At 43.1% G+C, this 19,158-nt stretch overlaps 1 protein-coding gene across 4 annotated transcripts in view; it reads left to right on the top strand.

Moving 5' to 3' along the window:
* LOC128874873 (attractin-like protein 1) overlaps positions 1–17,940 on the top strand; it is a 22,131-nt gene extending 4,191 nt beyond the window's left edge. Inside the window, exons 2-13 of one of the 4 annotated variants that reach the window (XR_008456706.1) lie at positions 7,438–7,785; positions 8,905–9,086; positions 9,461–9,858; positions 9,986–10,584; positions 10,727–11,222; positions 11,499–11,910; positions 11,982–12,125; positions 12,211–12,360; positions 12,441–12,828; positions 13,065–13,302; positions 13,448–15,464; positions 15,550–17,940. Coding sequence is in view for 3 of the 4 variants with exons in the window: in XM_054119995.1 (XP_053975970.1) it covers positions 7,438–7,785; positions 8,905–9,086; positions 9,461–9,858; positions 9,986–10,584; positions 10,727–11,222; positions 11,499–11,910; positions 11,982–12,125; positions 12,211–12,360; positions 12,441–12,828; positions 13,065–13,302; positions 13,448–13,693 (3,601 nt within the window). In the remaining variant the exon portion in view is untranslated. Of the gene's footprint in view, positions 1–7,437; positions 7,786–8,904; positions 9,087–9,460; positions 9,859–9,985; positions 10,585–10,726; positions 11,223–11,498; positions 11,911–11,981; positions 12,126–12,210; positions 12,361–12,440; positions 12,829–13,064; positions 13,303–13,447 lie in introns of all 4 variants that reach the window. The other 3 variants (XM_054119995.1, XM_054119997.1, XM_054119996.1) reach the window with 3 other exon arrangements.
* The last annotated feature ends 1,218 nt before the right edge of the window (positions 17,941–19,158 follow it).

Here is a 19,158-nt window from a genome sequence, read left to right on the forward strand (position 1 = left end):
AAGAGACTAAAAAATTGTAATTTTCGATATCGTACCGAGAGAAAAATACGAGAGGAAGACGATAACGTTTCAATTGTCTGTTTGTTATTGTGGATGTCCACGCTAGGTCGTCGCAAGCTATGATCTGAGTTTATTTATAAATTACCTGTGATACCGGCGTGGTTGTTTGCTGATCGTGATACTACTCGGCCGTCTCCGTTATAATTTGATATTGGAACATTGGTTAGAACCGAATCGATAACCGGTGAACGCGTTAAGGCCGTCCTCGGGTTCACCTTATCATTGGATTAATTACCGTGATTATAGGGGTAATCACTCTTCTGCGTCAATTGGATCCGTTTAATCCTGGATTAACGAGCATTCACGAGAGCTCAATACCGTGAAAGTCGAATTCGTGAACGCTCCGCGAATGCCATTGAGCCCTCACGCGCGCAAACTTCGTTCGATGCATTGTTCTGACAAGTGCATAAACGTTTATCTCAAAAGTGGAACGGAGGATCAGAAGTGGCGCATCATTTTTAATTTCCCTGTGTTCTAACAAAGATACTGTAATCACCATTCAATTCCAATGGTTTTATACGTTCCCGAGAGTAGATATGAAGAAATTATTACCATTTGAATGAATTAAAATCGAGAGATAATCGAAAGGAAATTGTGTAACGGACTTGTGACGAAAATTTCGATCCGTAGCCGCCTCGATGGAATATTAAACAGTCGCAGGACGTTTCCGGTAGCTAACTGTATTTACCCGCAAGATAACGTTGAGACATTGCCACAAGCGATAATGCCCTCATGCGGTTTCCAGAAATAATTTCGTTCGACGTAATTCCGTTATGACTCCTCCAGGCATTTTGCAGCACCGTAGACCCTGAAAATTCGCGAACTTTGACATCGATGCCAGCCAATCAATGCCTTTGGCATTTCTACTTTAATCGATCGAATGACTGGTCTTAGAAACACTTCTCAATGAGGTTTAAAAATATGTCACGTGATACTAAATTCCACAATACACGAAATAATTGTATATAGTTTATATATTGTGTATAAAAACTGTGGAGAAAAATTGAAAACGTTTATTTGACGACTCGTGGTAGGTCTAGTGCCGAAAGTATACTGCACCGAACACAATATGGTTATCCATCGTCATTGTGGTGTTTCTCCTTGTTTAGAGAATGCCGGATTAATAATTTGATCAACGATCGTAAGCTAAAGCAAGTTTGCCAGCGTCCTACCAGAGGCAAAGCAGTCTCGGGAAATTGGAAAGCGTTCTAAATGTCACCTCGTCCATAAAGTCGCCTTCCCCACGCTAGCGAATGGATTACCGTTTATCCGTGCACGTAGGCGCGTGAACCCCGAACGACAGCCCCCGATGTCAATGGCGTTCCACTGACGGATTCGCGTACACTTTTCATTGTCGGATCACTCGATCGCGAACGTTTAACGAGAGGAGGCTACCGAACGGCGAGAACAAAAACCGGCTCGGGACCTGGTAGAATTCAGACTGGACTTTTTACGAATTCCTCGTGTCCAGTCTGGAAATCTGCGGTTGCATTTCCTCCGACCAACGCTTTGCGGCAGGACCTCTTAAAGATTTAGGCTCGCGCACGCTGTTGGAAGCGTTCGGTGCATTATAAGAAAGTACTCTTACGTGACCCGTAAAAGAGCTTCCGACCGCGCCTCGAGCTGTTACTATCTCAAACTGGTTTTGTTCAGCTATCAGAATATTTACATTCTTAGAATGCCTATGCTCAACCTTCAGCTGGCGACGACGTCGCCTCTTACCGTCGCTGCTAGCGATGTCACGTACTCTGAATAAGGATCCATTTTATTTATATACTTATTTTAATCTTAGCTCAGGCTTGTTTTTTTCTTTTTTCTTTTGTGTCGTCTTGTCTAAGAGCCGCGAAGATTTCTTTTTTTATCCAGTCCTTCGAGCACAGTGAACTGCTGCGAGGGCGCCCGAATGCGTCCTTGGAACGATTTGTAAACACCCGTCATAACAGAAATCAGGTTAGGCTTTCTTTATCGAACTGGTACCCAGCTGTTCGAGGAATCCACGGTTGAATTTCCTCCGAGGCGAAAACTGGCGAACTTGTACGACTTCCTGTCGACGTTACTCTTCCATAGCGCAATCTGTGGCACCGTGCCGGTTTCTCATGCCGCTCGGTTTTATCCGTTCTATCCTATCATTGAATTATGAAGGGACTAAAACTTTATATAACGCCTATTGGCGGCGGAGGACAAGAATCGTCGCGTAGGCGAACATCGCGTACCTCGCCACTTCCATTAACTTGGCTAGCTGGGCCATTTTTGAAATTTTAATATTTAAGATGAAATTTACATCGGCATTTCGAAATATTAGGAGGTTGCGTTGAAAGCCGCTGTTTATGTATACGTGGATTTTACTGCGAATACTGTAGACAGTGAGAGCCGTCGTATTTGATGAGTTGTTAAAACCACATGAAACAGTCACCGCCGAACGTTATTGCCAACGATTCAAGCGTTTACACGATAATCTGATAGAAAAACTACCATCAATTGCTCCAAATCGCCGGAAGGTGATCCTTCTCCATGACAATGCTCGGCCTTATGTCGCTAGAACTGTGAAAGAACAAGTGATTATCACTTGCTTAGTTCGATGCAACATGGTTCGGAGGACACACATTTCCGTAATTACGAACAAGTCGAACATTGGCTTGCTGAATGGATAAGCTCGAAAGATAAACCGTTCTTTTGTCGCGGAATTCAACTTTTGTCAGAAAAGTGGGAAAAAGTAGTAGCTTTTGAGGGCAAATATTTCGGTTGTTACTTTTATATACTTTACTATTGAAATAGATGCTCAAAAAACACGAATAAACAGCCGCTTTCAATGCAACCTCCTAATGTATCATCGTTTTTCAATGTCCCGGGTAAATACCGGCCACTGAAAACCGTTAAATCATCCGATTAAGTCGGTCAGAGTGATTGTTGCTCCAACGTCAGAGTGATTGTTGCTCCAACGTCGGAGTGATTGTTGCTCCAACGTGGCTGGTAATCGATCGTTGGCTCGTTTTTGTTTAATTTTACACCAAGCGGCACGCGACCTTTGCTTCCATCTCTCTCTCTCTCGTTTCGTTATTATAATAGGTGAGTCAGCGGTTTATCACATCTCTGAATCTAATTAACGAATATAGAATTTCAGTTCGCGATATAAAGAAATCTAGGAGTAATTATAGTCAAAAGAAATCATTTTTAGGTTGCGGCACACCCGTTGGTACGCTTCCTGCGAAAGAACAGCAGTCCTCGTTGAAAAGTCTTGCAAGAAATGTTGATGGAGTTTCAGCAATCGAGCCGGCGCGCTTCCTGCCAGACCTTAAGGAGTCGTTAGACCTACGTACTTCTTCTTTACAGTCCGTCGTGGTGCATACAATTCTCCGTAAATATCCATCGCGTTTGCTCTATTCCTTTTTGTTGTCCGCTTTCTTGCTTAATTCCCAGCTTCTCGACGGCTGGGGCTCGTCTCTTAAGCCGCGAGACGAATCAACGTTGAAATTTGTTTTTAGACCCTTCCCCTCCCCCCCTCCCCCCCTGTACCTCGAGGTCGCGACGAAGAAGCTCCGTGCACCGTTTCATTATGAATTCTTCACGCGCTTCTTGCCTGGCGCGTATGCCGACGATTCTGCAAATTGCACTCTCGTCCTGACGGGGAATGAATTTCGTCGAACACCATGGAAACGGAGGATCCGTTAATTCCTAGAAAATACTGTCTATAGTACTCGATACTTGGATTAAATTTGGTACTGAATACTTGTATTGGGTTGTCCGGAAATGGTTGAAAACAAATAACACGTATACATCCCATAAAAGGTGGAAAGGTTCTGGAACAAAATGGCGTCTATTTAATTCAATAAATACGTGTATATATATATTATATGCCTTTGAATTTTTCTTAGAAATTGGCACGAACTTTCTGGACAACCTAATACTTGATCGAGTACTTGGCTCAGTGCTCAACAGTTGTTCTCTATGCAGTGCTCGGTACTCGATAGTAATATTTATTCTATAGCGAATTAGACTTATAGCGAAATAGTAAGAAAATTGCGGTTTTTTAAAAATAAATAAACCTCATGTTTCTTTGTCGCGTAAATTGGAAATCATTAACAGTTTGACACCTCGTTAACATTTAAATAGAGACGTTCAACAACCAGAGGAGGACGTTGCTGGATTGTCGAACGTCTCGGAGGAGGTGGATTCTTTATTGTCATTACACGGAGGAATGCGTTCCCTCGGTCCAATTCAACGCGTCCCTTTTAATGATCGTCCAGTCTTTTTCCACCGTCGTTTAGCTTCGCTTAAACAGTAAACTGGCATTGTGGTCGTCGAACCACGTGACTCATCCAACGCCTTCGTTATTGAAGAAATATTATTTTCCCGCTAACGAGAACGATGCTCGCGGAGATAGGCTTTCGCCAAATTAATTGACGCGAATTGCTGCGAGACGGTTACCTCGTTTCTTGCGATACGCGTGCGAATTTCACGTGCAACGACCGCGATAATCCTGACGCTAGGAAGTGTACGATCTTAATATCATGCGACCTGAAAGTTACACGCGTCAATAGAGGGTTAACATAAAAATGCGCCGATGGACAGAGACACGTAGGGTACCGCGGTTTTCTTTCTATTTTTCCTCGAGTCTGGCTCCCCTACTCTGTCTATAGTATCTCTGCGAACGAGCGTCGGTCGTCGAAAACACCAGAGAATGGTAGAACCGCCGCGACGTCTCCCGAGGTTCGGGGAGACGTTGCGAAAGCCTCGTTGCTACGCAGTTCAGTTGAAAAACAATTTTCTGATAAACGATCTGCGAGAGATTGTCGCGTAATTAACATAAGGCGATCGGTGAATTATTCACTGGAGAAACGTACGGTCCGCGAGCGTCGACAAACCGCGATAGATAACTCGACGGAATTACGTAGACGTGCTAAGCGTGGTTGTACTTGCATCTCGTAGATTAGAGTGATCGTGTGAAATATTTTGCTTGGAACGACGATAAGAATTATACTAAAGGCATTATTACAGAAAAAGAGAAAAGTAATACACGCGCGGCGAGGCTTACAACTGTCGAGTTATAAGTCTAACTATAATGGTGTACAGAGACGAGGGATGATGAAACATTCACTGGATCCTCTTTCAATCGTAAATTCGCTATAGAATAAATATTACTATCGAGTACCGAGCACTGCATAGAGAACAACTGTTCAGCACTAAGCCAAGTACTCGATCAAGTACAAGTATTCAGTACCAAATTTAATCCAAGTATCGAGTACTAAAGACAGCATGCGTGCAGGACACTGTTTATTCAGTTAGACGAAAATAGCTTGTTCCATCGAGTACGGGTATCGACATCGAAATACAGCGGCACAGAAGCATACCAAATGTAGGTCGGTTCGTCCAACCATATAATTCCCCAACAATTCTAAAGAGTGTATTTCCGTTTAACCGTGCGGTGCGCACTTCAACAATACAAACTCTGTTTCCGGGGTTTTTAACCGCCTCGGTTCCCGAATTTCCCGTGTTTTTCACGGAAACATTTTTCGCTTGGAAACGTGTAGCCGTTTTTTCCGCGACATGTGCTTGTCACGACCCCCGAATGTTTCATTATATCGAATCAATTTATAAATATTTGTATTCCTGTGAGTCAGATGAGGGCTTCAGTCCACTGATTCTCCAGGACGGCGCTAAGACATCCTCATCGTATGTACACGAATATCCAACATCGTCGACGTTTCTTTTTTTCTTCTCTTCACCGACATCGTTTGTGGCAGCATATTGTTATTCCCGGAACGTCGCCGTTGACAATGGCGCATCCGTTTTCGGGATGCAATCATCCCTATAAATGCGTTCTGTTCGATAACGGGTGCGCAGGTGTTCTTTCATCGTGCATCCACTTCGCGCTCAGCATTTTTCCTCGACGTCAATGCGTCGATCCGACGCTGCTAGCCTACCGAAGCTTTTCACCTCGGGGACAATAACACGGAGACGCGTTCACTTTCGCGCGAGCGTCCTCTTTTGGAAGCGTTGTCTCTCCGCCCGTTGTCGTCAACCTTCCCCTCGTGTAATCGCAATTTCTAGTTATTGCAATTTCTAGTTAGTTCTAAAGCCTTGCATTTATGCAGGAGTCCGTAGGAGACATAAGTTCCGAGTATTATAAAATGCTTGGAATGATAAAAAAATTGCTAATGCTTGGAAGACATTGGATAACTGGCATGAAGTGCTTGAACGGACTTTGTAAACAATCAAGAGATTATTCAAACAGTGAATCAACATCATAAATAATAAATTACCTGCTACCACCGCGTTGAATCTTCTAGAATATCAAACAGTCCACGACGAGTAGAGGAAGGGCTGGTCCACGTTTGCTTACAGTAAGTTTCGTTCTTTGTCCTCTGATATTGTCATTCATCGAACGTCGACGACGACGTGGCAAGACTCGTTTCGAGTTCTGTTGGTGAGAAATTTTATTTATTTAGACGATGTACTACGAATTTCATCGATAATGCAAACTACGAGTTAGTTCGCATAATTGGTAGTCAACGTATTAACTTTATATATATATATATATATATATATATATATATATATATATATATCAAAAAAACAATGATAAATAATTGTATATAAATTCAGTATTTATTATTATATACAGTATATATTTATGCACAGTGACGATTTATGCTCGTCACTTTCAACGAACCTCTTCGTTGCACAGATATGTTGACACGCATAAAATAAGCACGAGGATTGTGCAAAAGCATAGAAAAGACGTGGGTTTCAGTTAGTAACCTAGCCCAGCGTGTCTCATGGAAGATGTGACGCGAAATCACCCCGTTTGTTACTTTCTCTTTCGACTACGTTCCGGGCCGCGTGAGTTCGCGAAGGTCGTCCCGATCCTTTTCAGCCCCGCCACTTCCGGTGCCTCTGGGTTCTCATTAGCGCGGGACGAGTCTCGTCTGAAGACCGCAGAGATTGCTTCGCACGATAAATTCCCTTCGGTACGGTTTTACCAGCCGTCTCTGCCCTCCTCTTCCTCTGCAACCCCCTTCGTCGACTTCCTGCGGCGTAAAACGCATTTTATTCGCAACCTAATTGCGTTTCGCTTGGCGCGCGAAAAGCGTCGCAACAACGTTAACGTTGTACAGGGTTAAGCGTTTCAATTGGGGCCTGGAATGCGAACAAGTTTTAATTAAGTATCAGTCTTTGACGAATTTTGACGACGGTACGAGGGTAGATTAAGCGATCGTCGCTGTTTGCTTAATGTAGAATGGAGATAGGTGTCGTGGGGTTAGTCGGACTGCATTTATCGGACAGATCTTCGTGGTACTTTGTCCAACCCTCGTGAATTCTTTATTATTTTTAACCTGCAATAATGATCGATTAAAAGCGTTTGTACTTTGTTTGCAGATTGTCGGAGCCGACGGGTCACATCCACGACGGTATCGGGAACTACACGGCGGACGTGAAGTGTTCCTGGCTGATCGAGAGCAACCCTAATTCCACGATACGTATGCACGTGGAGCAGTTCGCGACAGAATGTGGCTGGGATCATCTGTACATCTACGACGGTGACAGCGTCGAGGCGCCGTTGCTCGCCGTCTTTTCCGGCCTGATGCACAAGGACGGTTATCACATACGTCGCGTGCCGGAAGTAATAGCGCGTTCCGGAAGTGCGTTGCTACACTTCTACTCGGACGTCGCTTACAACATGAGCGGCTTCAATATTACTTACAAGATCAACGCCTGTCCCAGCAGGTAAAACGACCCCTCTCCCCCCCTCTCTCTCTGTTTGCTCGCGGAGGTAGAACGATTTGCTCGCGAAAGGTATGCGTTTTATTTGTGTACATATTTCTTCCCCGCGCCATCCTTCTGCTGATTCTTTTGTCAAAGTGTTTACACGGCGCACACACCGGTCTGTTTGTACCGGCTGGCCAACCTCTGGAAACCTGATCGCTTTGTTTGTTCTATTCCTCTGTGCAATTCATGCAGGATCCACTGGAAACAGACCGCTGAATTCTTTGTAGGATATATAAGAAATTCAGGTTGTAGAAGAAATAATATTTGGTTAAATTTTTGCGGTGGCTAAATCTGTACTTATTATTTCCAGGAAGAGGAGGTCAAATTGTTTTATGAAGCTGGAGTATGTACCTTAGGGGCGAGGAGGAAGTATCTGGCCAGTGAAGTAGTGTATTCTCGATAATGTAGAACACTCGATCGATAAGACTGGTCGCTCTGTTGGCAATATAAAACACTTTGTTGGTAAATCTTTCGATCACTTAAGATCCTACGTTGCCGCCCAAGGTACAGACTCTACGTTGCTTTAACACGGGTTATATTAAATCAACTTTCATTGAACGATCATACTTCAAATATTAATCCAGATATTTACTCACGCCAAGACTTCGTCGTGCGTACAACGATCAAATAAACATTTATTCTGGCACATGGTGTAAATACGATAAGAGTATGTTTATCGTGGAATCAGAGACACACAGTAGCACGGTCATCCTGTTCTTGAACTTTTATCCAGCGTATCTTCCTCCTGTATGTATATGCCATCTGGGTCAGTAGCAGCATTATACAAGATGTAATCAATGATTGTATTTCCTGAGTTCATTGTAGTAGTCCAGGCTCGGTTTCAATTGGCCCTGGAAGATGATAAATTACCGATTTATGAGTGCAGGTTAAAACTGTATTTATGATTGTACGATGAGAAAATAATACCCGAGGGGACCTAGATCACTGTCTAAATTGTACATACCTCAGGTGCCCCAACGATTCTCATCTTGTCATCATATTTGACTAGTTAATTCGACAATTGAGAGAATTACAAAAATAGTCGGAAAATAATCCTTGTTCAATTCTTGCCTGTAGATATTCTCACATCGACTGCTCTGGCCATGGTGTCTGCATAGACGGCGTGTGTACGTGCGACGCCACGTGGACAGGGGAGGCCTGCGAGGTTCAAGTCTGCCCCAACAACTGTTCCCACAGCTACGGACAGGGCGAGTGCGATCGCGAGAGGCATCACTGCGATTGCGTCCACGGTTACAAGGGTGAGGAACATTCTTGAAACTTCGTCGAGCTTAGCCGTATAGAAAACCGACGTGCCGGGAAAGTTGTTTTTCAGCCAGACCGTTTGGAACTTTCATCGTTTGCTGTTACCAGCCGGGGACACTTTCGACGGCGTATTTGTAACATTCCAAGTGACTGCTTGCTCGACGAAGTTTCAACACTTCGTGAGAGAGCTTTCAACGGTGTTTACATGCAAATTGACTGCTCCTGTCTAAGATCACCATGAAAACGTTGTTTGGAACTGTTACCCTCTATAATCCAAACTACATTAGTTGTTTTGCTTGCCCCTATCTTGTAGCAGCAGTTTGTAATCAAATCTGATTCGAATTCTTTATAACCATTAACAAATGTCCAGGTTCTGACTGCAGCCAGAGGAGCGACAGGGGATTTTGGGAAACAGTGACGTACACGGACTTCTCACCGGAAGGTTCAGCTAGTCACTGCTCTATCGTTTGGAAGGACTCTCTGTACGTGGTCGGTGGCGAGAGCTTCCACCGAGCCAAGATGATATACGTCTATGATTACAATGGGAACGTTTGGGAGACTCCTCACGTCGAGGGGAAGGTCCCTCTGCCTCGTTACGCTCACTCGTGCGTGCTCTTCGGCGACAAGATATTCATGTACGGCGGCGTTGTGCAGAATTCCACCGTGACAAACGAGATCTGGGCGTTCGACGTGTCAGCCAAAGTATGGGAGAACGTTACCGTGCATGACAACTGCCATAACAACAAAACCATGTGCGGTCCCTTAAAGGTGATCAATTGTTTCTTGACAATTTATTAATAACAACCCTTGTCGCCATCGATAGAGTCATCTCTAAATACAGTTGCGACTTTTAAGTATTGGTCGAACGTCCCATTTAATGCGTTACTTTACACAGGTAGCTGGACACACCGCGACCCTAGTACAGAGCCACGGGAAGAAGGAGAAGATGGTGGTGATATTCGGCTACTCGCCCCAGTACGGTTACCTGAACGTGGTGCAAGAGTATTACCTGGGCAGTCGGGAATGGCAGATAGTAGAACCTGTTGGTTTCCCCGTGAAAGGTGGCTACGGTCACACGTCCGCCTACGATCCCCTGACGAATCGGATCTACGTGTACGGTGGTTACGTATCCGAGTCGCAGAGCACACAGGTGTTGACCAACAGACTGTACTCGTATCATCCAAATTATCGCGAGTGGACGTTGCTCACGTCCGCGCCGTCTGCTCGGTTTTTTCACACGGCCGTGTTCGTCTCTGGCGGCTTGATGATCGTTTTCGGCGGCAATATGCACAACGACACGCAGCATTCGGACGGCACCAGGTGCTATTCGGCGGACACGATGGCGTACGACGTTACCTGCGACTCGTGGCACCAGTTCCCCATGCCTAAAGAGATGACCGACCTGCCCAGATACGGGCATACCGCCACAGTGTTCGAGAAATCTATGTACATCTACGGGGGATTCGACGGCCAGATGCTGTCTGACATGCTGAGGTAGTTCACCTTTGGATAGAATACTGCAATGATCCTTAAGGAGATGTTACTTGTTCTTTAAAGATGATTTGTAAAATGCAGTACTACGAGTTCATCTGTAGTTGTTATTTGCGAACTTACAGTTTGCGTTCGCCGTTTGCAGGTACACGCCGGGTAACTGCGAGCATTTGACGAATCAAAATCAGTGTCTGAACGCGAGGACAGGCGTGAAGTGCGTGTGGGACAAGCGCGATAGTCGGTGTATACAGATCACCAAGATACCGCGTCATGTGCTGATGAACGACGACATGCACGATGGAATTTACATGAGATGTCTGGACGACACGCCGCCCCGCGGTATGACGTCTCACAAGGAGTTGTGCAAACTGCTCACGGACTGCGTGGCATGCGTGCAGACGTCGTACAACTGCGTCTGGTGCGGGAAAAGCTGTTCGCACGAGATATGCCGGGACAATGCGAACGCACCGCCGACAAAGGCCGTCACGAATCTGGAACATTGCGACGCGCATACCGGCATCGAGTGCCTGCAATTGCACACGTGCCACGCGTGCTCCAGCGATAGCCACTGTATCTGGTCGTGGTCAAACGGACCCGATCGTTGCAAGCCCCACTCGAAGGTTCGCGACGTCAGCACACAGGTAACGATAAACAAGAAAATCGTAGGCTAATTTTAGGCCGCATTACCACGTTTCGCTACACTATTGTAGGAGTCTAAACGAAAAATAAGGCACGGGGATTCGAACCCACGATCCTCGGATCCACAGTCGACCGCTTTACCTACGCGACCAATCCCGTACCCTACGTTTCGTGTTCTTATTTGACTCCTTATTGTTGGGTATGGGAAGCGCGGATACTACACTATTATCTACACATTTTTGATGTTGTACACGAAGTAATTTTTCGAATGTTCACAGCAGGTGACTATTCTAAACGGGACTATTCAGGCGCAGCGATTGTCGATAGACTCCTGTCGCAGTCCGTGTGTGGAGTACACTTCCTGCAAGAATTGTACCGAGTCGGATTGCATTTGGTGTCAAAACGAGAAGAAGTGTGTAGACAAGAACGCGTATCCAGCGAGCTTTCCCTACGGACAGTGTCGAGAGTGGACCACGATGGATGCGAAATGTCGTGCCACGGAGACGGGAAAGGAATGGTGCACGTTTTATTCGTCCTGCGCAACGTGTCGCTCGGATCCTGGGTGTGGATGGTGCGACGATGGTTCAGGAACCGGAAAGGGATTGTGTCTACCGGGTGGAGCTCGTGGTCCAAGCAGCAAAAGTTTGGACACGTGTCCTTTCGAGCGGTGGTATTTCACCAAATGTCCTAGTAAGTGAATCGCGAGACATTTATAAAAAAATGTATTCTTTGCCGTTCGGCTAATAAATAAATAATTTTAGCTTGCCAATGCAACGGTCACAGCAAGTGTCTTCCAAATAGCAGCGTGTGTATTCAGCCGTGTGGGAATTTGACTTACGGCCCTCACTGCGACAAATGCATCCCTGGTTATTACGGGAGTCCTCTGAACGGAGCTACTTGCCAACGTAAATTCATTAGTCCATCATTAGGCGACCGTACCATTAATTTGTCGATGTTGTGCTCTTATCGAATTATGTTTTCGCATTACAGCCTGCTTTTGCAATAACCAAGGCACACAGTGCACCAGCGAAACGGGGAAATGTTTCTGCACAACGAAGGGTATTATAGGGGATCATTGCGAGCGCTGCGACGTGTCTAGTCTGTATCATGGGGATCCCACAAATAAAGGATCGTGTTTTTGTAGGTCCCTTGTTTAAATTTGCTGTCAAATATGGTAAAGGGTAACAAATAGATTAAAATACTCGAAATTCTTTCTCCAGACGATTTGGCGATCGATTACCAATTTACATTTAACTTGAGCAAGAAGGAGGACCGCCAATACAGGGCGATCAATTTCAAAAATTCTCCGCCAAAGCCTGACATCGACGCAGAGTTCTCCATCACTTGTTCCGTGCTCGCGAAGATGAATGTCACTATTAAGAAGGCGAACACTGCGGAGATACCGCTCCTCCTCGGCGCCAACTGCACCACTAGCATATATAAGCATCGTTTCAGCAAAGCGGATTACAGTTTCGGCAGCGAGGACAACAACACGTTGACCACGTTCTACGTGTACGTGTACGACTTTCAGCCACCAGTGTGGATCCAAATCTCCTTCTCCCAGTATTCCAAACTGAACTTGCAGCAATTCTTCATAACGTTCTGCACGTGAGTATTTGAAACTTGATCGTTAAACTAATTCAAACACGTTGAAATGCGTTTCGGTAGGGAAACCAATAATGAGAATAAACTAAAGCCCCCCATTTTGACACAGATTTACGCGTACACGTAGTATCAAAGACACAATAAATGTGATCGTGCGATTTGTTCGTCTTTTTCTTTTTCAAAATTTTCTGCGCTTTTGTGTTGTCCTAAGCCTCAGGCAGTACTTACTTGTAAACTAGAGATTACATGCCACCACCCAGGTGCTTCCTCGCTCTACTATTGGTGGCTGCTGTCCTCTGGAAGATTAAACAAAAGTATGACTTGTACAGAAGAAGACAGAGACTCTTTGTAGAGATGGAGCAAATGGCCAAGAGAGCATTCAGTCAAGTGTTGGTAGAAATCGAGAGGCGGGACGTCAATAATTCGGATTCGGAACGAAGCGATTCCGAGTTACCGAATTGCCGCAAAAAGAAAAAGGTCAGCATTGTTTAACTGATTTTGGAAACAGATTAAAATACTAATATTCACGGTGGACGATTAAGTTAAATACCGTTTCAAACAGTAGCTGTTTGTCTTGGACCAAAGTGTCCATTTGAGTATATATTTCTGCGATTGATTCCAGGATGCCCCTAGTCCGATCGCGTTGGAGCCCTGTTGCGGTAACAGAGCCGCGGTCCTGTCGTTGCTAGTCAGACTGCCTACTGGCGGTGAACCGTACACGCCAGCCGGCCAGAGCGCTGGCTTAGCAGTAGCGTCTGCTTTAGTTACGCTGGGCAGCCCGCGAAGGCCTTCTCAGGAATTGTCGACGAAGGAGCCGAAGAAAACTCGAAAGTCTGCTAGCCAGCACCCAGACTCCACCTGCATTTAGCGATAAAACGGATAAAGCTGTGAACGTAAGAGAGACACGTAATATATTTACTTCGTCGTGGGTGACTATAAGCCTTAGAACATGTTTCTGTGATCTTGCCTCCTACGCGTGTGGGCAGGACTGTTGAGAGAGGTTAATCTTTGAACTCTGATCGAGTGAAGTGTGATCTTCTTCCGCGACGAATCTTCGTTTCATTTCCACCTCACCGCGACCAATCCGTCGAGTATTTCGTGTTTTCCAAGGAGATTCGAATATCATCGCTGTTGAAGGTCAGCCGAATGTTTAAGCATCTCGTTAATCGCCACGCTGTCATGGGAAAAAAAGAGGAATCGGTATTTTCGTTAAGCGTCGTTCATCAATCGTGGTAAGTAGCGTCTTCTTCGAACTGTGCGCGTACGACGTTAACCAACGTTAACTTAGCTGACTTCGAAGCTTCACCTACTCGAACTTCTCTTGATTCTATGCGACCGTGTACAGTGTTTGTATATAGAGATCTGTTGGACGGTTCTTTTTTATTTCAAATACAAGGGAGTCGTCTCTGATCGTACCACGGAATAATGACTATATAGAAGATTCATTTCGAGGCATATAAATTTATAAATTCGAGATTGTTACGCGAAGTTCTCGAGGAATTCACACGAGAGGTTGGACGTTGAACAAAGAACAAAGGGAGGGTCGTCGAAGAAAAATTGGAAAATTGGATTTGCCAGTTGCGGTTTCGTAGATATACAGGGTGTCCCAAAAATGTTGTGACACCCTGTACTTTCCGTGTTTCGTTTGTAAAGCTGTAAATACGTGCGTTGTGTCTCGCGCGGGAATAGACAGATGACGCAGCCATGAGTGGCGGTGTAACCAACATATTTCGGGCCCTAGTGCTAAATTTCATGGTGAAAAAAGTGGTACTGTTGAAAGTCGATATTTGGTATTTGTTGAAAACTCGGGATACCTCGAATTGTATTCTTAGTTACGCCACTATGCGAACTGTACAGATAAATCGGTACGAAAGAGGAAAAGAAAGGGAGCGAGTGACAAGAAATATACCGTTCGTGTATTTGTCTCTAGTAAGTTGTAAAGATTCAATTCTAAATTAAATGGAAATGAATAGAGGCGACGTACATTTCAACGGAAACATCGATCTTTACAAAATACGTTACTGTTGTGTGATTTCCATATCAGAATCTACTGTGCCAAATCATTTTTCATATTGGTATTATCGAAAAGGGGAAGAAATACATTAGAATTCTATCAACGGGAAGAAATCGTGTTCGAATGGAAAAAATTATAAATCGTGGAAATACATTGTTTTTGCTACCTTGTCTCTATTCATTTCCGCAGAAAATTAGTTTATTGTACGATCGAAAAGTAGATTTAGGAACGGAGGCCATCATATCTGCGCTATGTTTTCGTAGCATAAATTTGTCGTTTTATTGAAAATGTTCCTGTGTTTTCGATCGTGCAGGACTGCGTAATCTTAATAAATAACGAGCATAAAAAAAATAGAAGTGGACGTTGCAATACGATTTGAAAAGTGCGCTAATTCTGCTAAGTCGATGATTTTCATTTTCGCCACAAGATGGCGGTGCTGGTTGTTTTACGTAGCGATCCTCTAGGTTACCTATCTAGAAGACCGCCATTTTGCGTATCAAGCTAACCATTAAGTTGCAATATTTGATTAATAGGAAAAAGATGTCGCATATTATTAGCGTGTGGCTGTGGCGTTGTGGATACGTTGGTTTTTATTTGTTTTTGGTATAATGATTTGTATATTCGCGTACGTAACATAACGTTAGCTGCTTCCGTTATGAAATTCAAGATGATCTCATATGTTTTACTTCCTCTTCTGAATTTGGAGGCAGCTCGGACGATTGCACGTGAGATGAAACGGAATCGTGTTACCTTCTTTTTACCAGAAAAAGGTTAGGGAGAACTTCCAGCACTTGCAGAAGATACGAACAGAATCGCGGTACTAGCGTTGTCTATTTTGCGTTCGAGGTAATAATGGATTAGCTAGTGTCACAAAACCATTTACTATGCTATTCGGTATAATTAGATTGTGTCCAAATATCAAGAACAAGAGACATACTATATTTATCGAGTATCGTTTGTATCGTACAACTAACTTTCAAAGTATCGGTTATTTTGTTATTTGGCAGTCTAATTATTTTGAGCAGCGCTTAAGACTTGCATACACCGAACATGTTAACTCTAGCTTGTTAAGCTTTTTGTTTGCAGAATGCGAGTGGATGTTTTTAATCAGTATATAGCACGGATCGAGTGCAATGCATTTTATTTACCATATAATACTCATTGAATTTCTTTCATTCTCTCTACTATAAGCAGAGTATTTTATACGAGGGTGTGACCAGACACAGTTACTTTCTATTCTAAACCACTTTTTCATTGTTTCTAGAAAGAAGAGTTGTTATTTATTGCTATGGTTACTTTGCTATGCTCTGGTTGCATCCGCGTTAGAGCGTGGTGAACATTTTATTAACGGAAAGATAATTTAATTTTTTTTTATACACCTGTTTATTTTTTCTTTTCAAGCAGGGGGAAGATTTACTTTGCTCATTTCAAAGGGGACTTTGTTCTTTGTGTGAGATTTAGTTGTATATACGAGTAAACGTTATTATTTAAAAATAGGAGTATCAGATATTGCTCAAGTTTGATTAGACTTTTCATTGCTCTCCGAAATAGCTTTTTTTATAAACTTCTATATTTAAAATCACGAAACTTAGACGCGTCTAGCATAGAAGATAGTATTTAACAGGGAAACAATAAGTTTTACATAATTGAGATGGTCCTTAATTAATTGCCACCAGTATTCTTTGTCCCTGTTCTCTTATGTTTGTCAGTTGCATTTATCGAGCATCTTGATACTGCCAATATACATTTATCGCCACTTATTGATCTAATTGTCTTCGAATCCCAACAATTCAATCCATCATTTAACCCCTTAGTGCCCGAGTTAATTTATTCTCGTGATTATTCCAAGCCAGAAAGCTTACAAAGTTTCTCCAAAACTTGATGCCAACATCGTCGTTACTACGTCGGGCAGGAAGGGGTTAATCGCAATCTTTCAAACAGAATCGCACACCGTTGTTTATAGATCAATCGTGTCAGGATCATCAGTGATCGGAGCTCTAAAATTCCCGAAATACGAGCTTCTGTAAACCTTCAACTTCTTTATGTTAAAAAATCGCTTACACCGTGATCCCACTGCGATTAATCACGCTCCTCGAATTCGTCCAGTGAATGAATAGCGAGCGGGGGTCGACCAGGAGAGTCGTAAAGCGACATCCAGTCATAATCTACGTAATAGACCAGGTTTTTAGATCGTTAGAGATAAGAATAGGTGATTAGAATCGGACCTATATCGTAATACGGTGTTTCCAAAACGTTTTCGAGTTCTTTTGATTTGTAAGTAATCGAACAGAATATCATATCCAACTCGCAGCCAAAGGTATCGAGAGGAGAAAGTTTAAGGAATCTCCGAGCCGAAAGAATCAATTTTAAGTCGTTTCGATTTTTTTTCCTTTCTTGGTGGCTGGAATTCGATGTGGATAACAGATTTTTATTCGTACCCGCGGCCCAGACGAACGGAGGCCAGCCAATACGTTTAAGAATACTTAATGTAACGTCTAAGTAGTTAGGTATATTATACGATAATAGCTTGCAACAATTTTTCTAGGATACAATCGAAAATATTTATTTTTATTCAAGCGTAAGCGTAAGGGAACTCTTTGATAAAACACGTTCAACAAAAAATGGAAATTAACGAAACATTCTATTAAGCTACAAGGGGCAGAGTATGTGGTGGAACGAATAATTTCTCGAATCGTATGTATAGATCCTTAACTCGTTAACATTGTACACAAGAGAAAGGACAAAGTAATCATCGCTGCATGGGACATGTACATGTATCTATTGTGCATATGTATATGTACTGTATGTATAACGATAATTCGAATGGCGATACAGATATGCGCAACATGTTACTATTACATTGTCATCGTTGTTCTCTTTAACGTCGTCAGTTAGAAAACCAGGAAGGACTCCAAGTGTCAGAGTTTAACAACGTGAAACTAATCGTTGAATCTATCGTTATTTGTGATTCGATGTAACCATCTAACTCTGATTGGTCAAATTTTAAATGTACGGAAGAATCAGATCGTTTGGAAACATTTTCACTGTGTACAATATTTGCTTGATTCACCTGGAAATAAAATGTACTTATTCGTTCTTAATTTCTCGAGTAAATTAATACCTTTTATGCTCGTAAGAAGACGTCTCAGGATGAGATTTCGTTCCTACAGTCATCAAAAGTATTATTTAAAAAGAAAAGGTATTTATATTGGCATTTGGTGTCTTTCGAGGACTGTTCGTAAAAATCGCCCGAGCTTGATAACGACCGTTCTTAACTTACATATGTATCTCGTCATTTGTATGTAAACATGTAATTGAAACTTATTCATGACGGTGTGGTGGATCAGTTTGAGTGACTTTCTGTATAACTGTATTTTGTAATCGAAACTTGATTTCGTTTTCTCATCGAACTCTCTTGTAAATATATACACAGGATGCGACGATATTACCCAGTTGAACGGTTAGTATCATCGCCCAAAGTTTCCAGACATTAAACACAAGTAGAAATAACGAGTAACGAGCCAGACACGTTAGCCAAGTCGTACTCAAATCGCACTGCGTACCAAATAACAATTTTCCAAATCGATCCTCGCGTAAACGAAGCCTCGATAAATTTTACTCACGTATGCTTTCGTTTCTATTTATTTAAATTTTATACTCCGTTTAGTTGTATTCGTTGACACGAACACAGAGATACGTGTACGTATCTCGGGTAAATTTAATTTATTTAACGCGTATCCGGTATAGTTGTGTGCGTTTTTATTTAATCAACACGATTTTCATTCAATGACAAACGTATTCGTCGATGCTCCTCTCCGCTTTCCACGTGAGACTGAAAGAGTTGCGAGAGATCGAATGCGGACAATTCGTAGAATAGATTTATCAATTATAAATTCGTTATCATTGTATCACGAGCAAGCTTTATCGGAACGTTTTGGATTTAACATTTCGGGTCCTCTTCGTTACACAGAGACGAACCCTTGCTCGCAATGTAATGGTCATGGATTCTGATTATTCTAAAGCGAGTCGTCAACCTAAATTTTTCAGTACGTTTATTAGTTCATCCTGAAAACATCCGTATATTAACGTATACTTTTTCAAAGACTGGCAAATGGCATTTTTCCAGGGGAAACTTGAACGAGAGACAAGTGGGAGAGGTGAGGGTGAACGGAGCAAGAGAGAAAGTTTGAGAGTGTGTACGTGTGCGTGAAAGAGGGAGAGAGGTTCCAAAATTATGCTCGTATTTTTATGCTAGAAGTTTAACGAAAAAAAGAAAAAAAAAGAAAGAAGAAGAAGGTGGTGTAGATTATTAGCATGAG

Source organism: Hylaeus volcanicus, chromosome 4, assembly GCF_026283585.1.
Source record: "Hylaeus volcanicus isolate JK05 chromosome 4, UHH_iyHylVolc1.0_haploid, whole genome shotgun sequence".
NCBI lineage: Eukaryota > Metazoa > Arthropoda > Insecta > Hymenoptera > Colletidae > Hylaeus > Hylaeus volcanicus.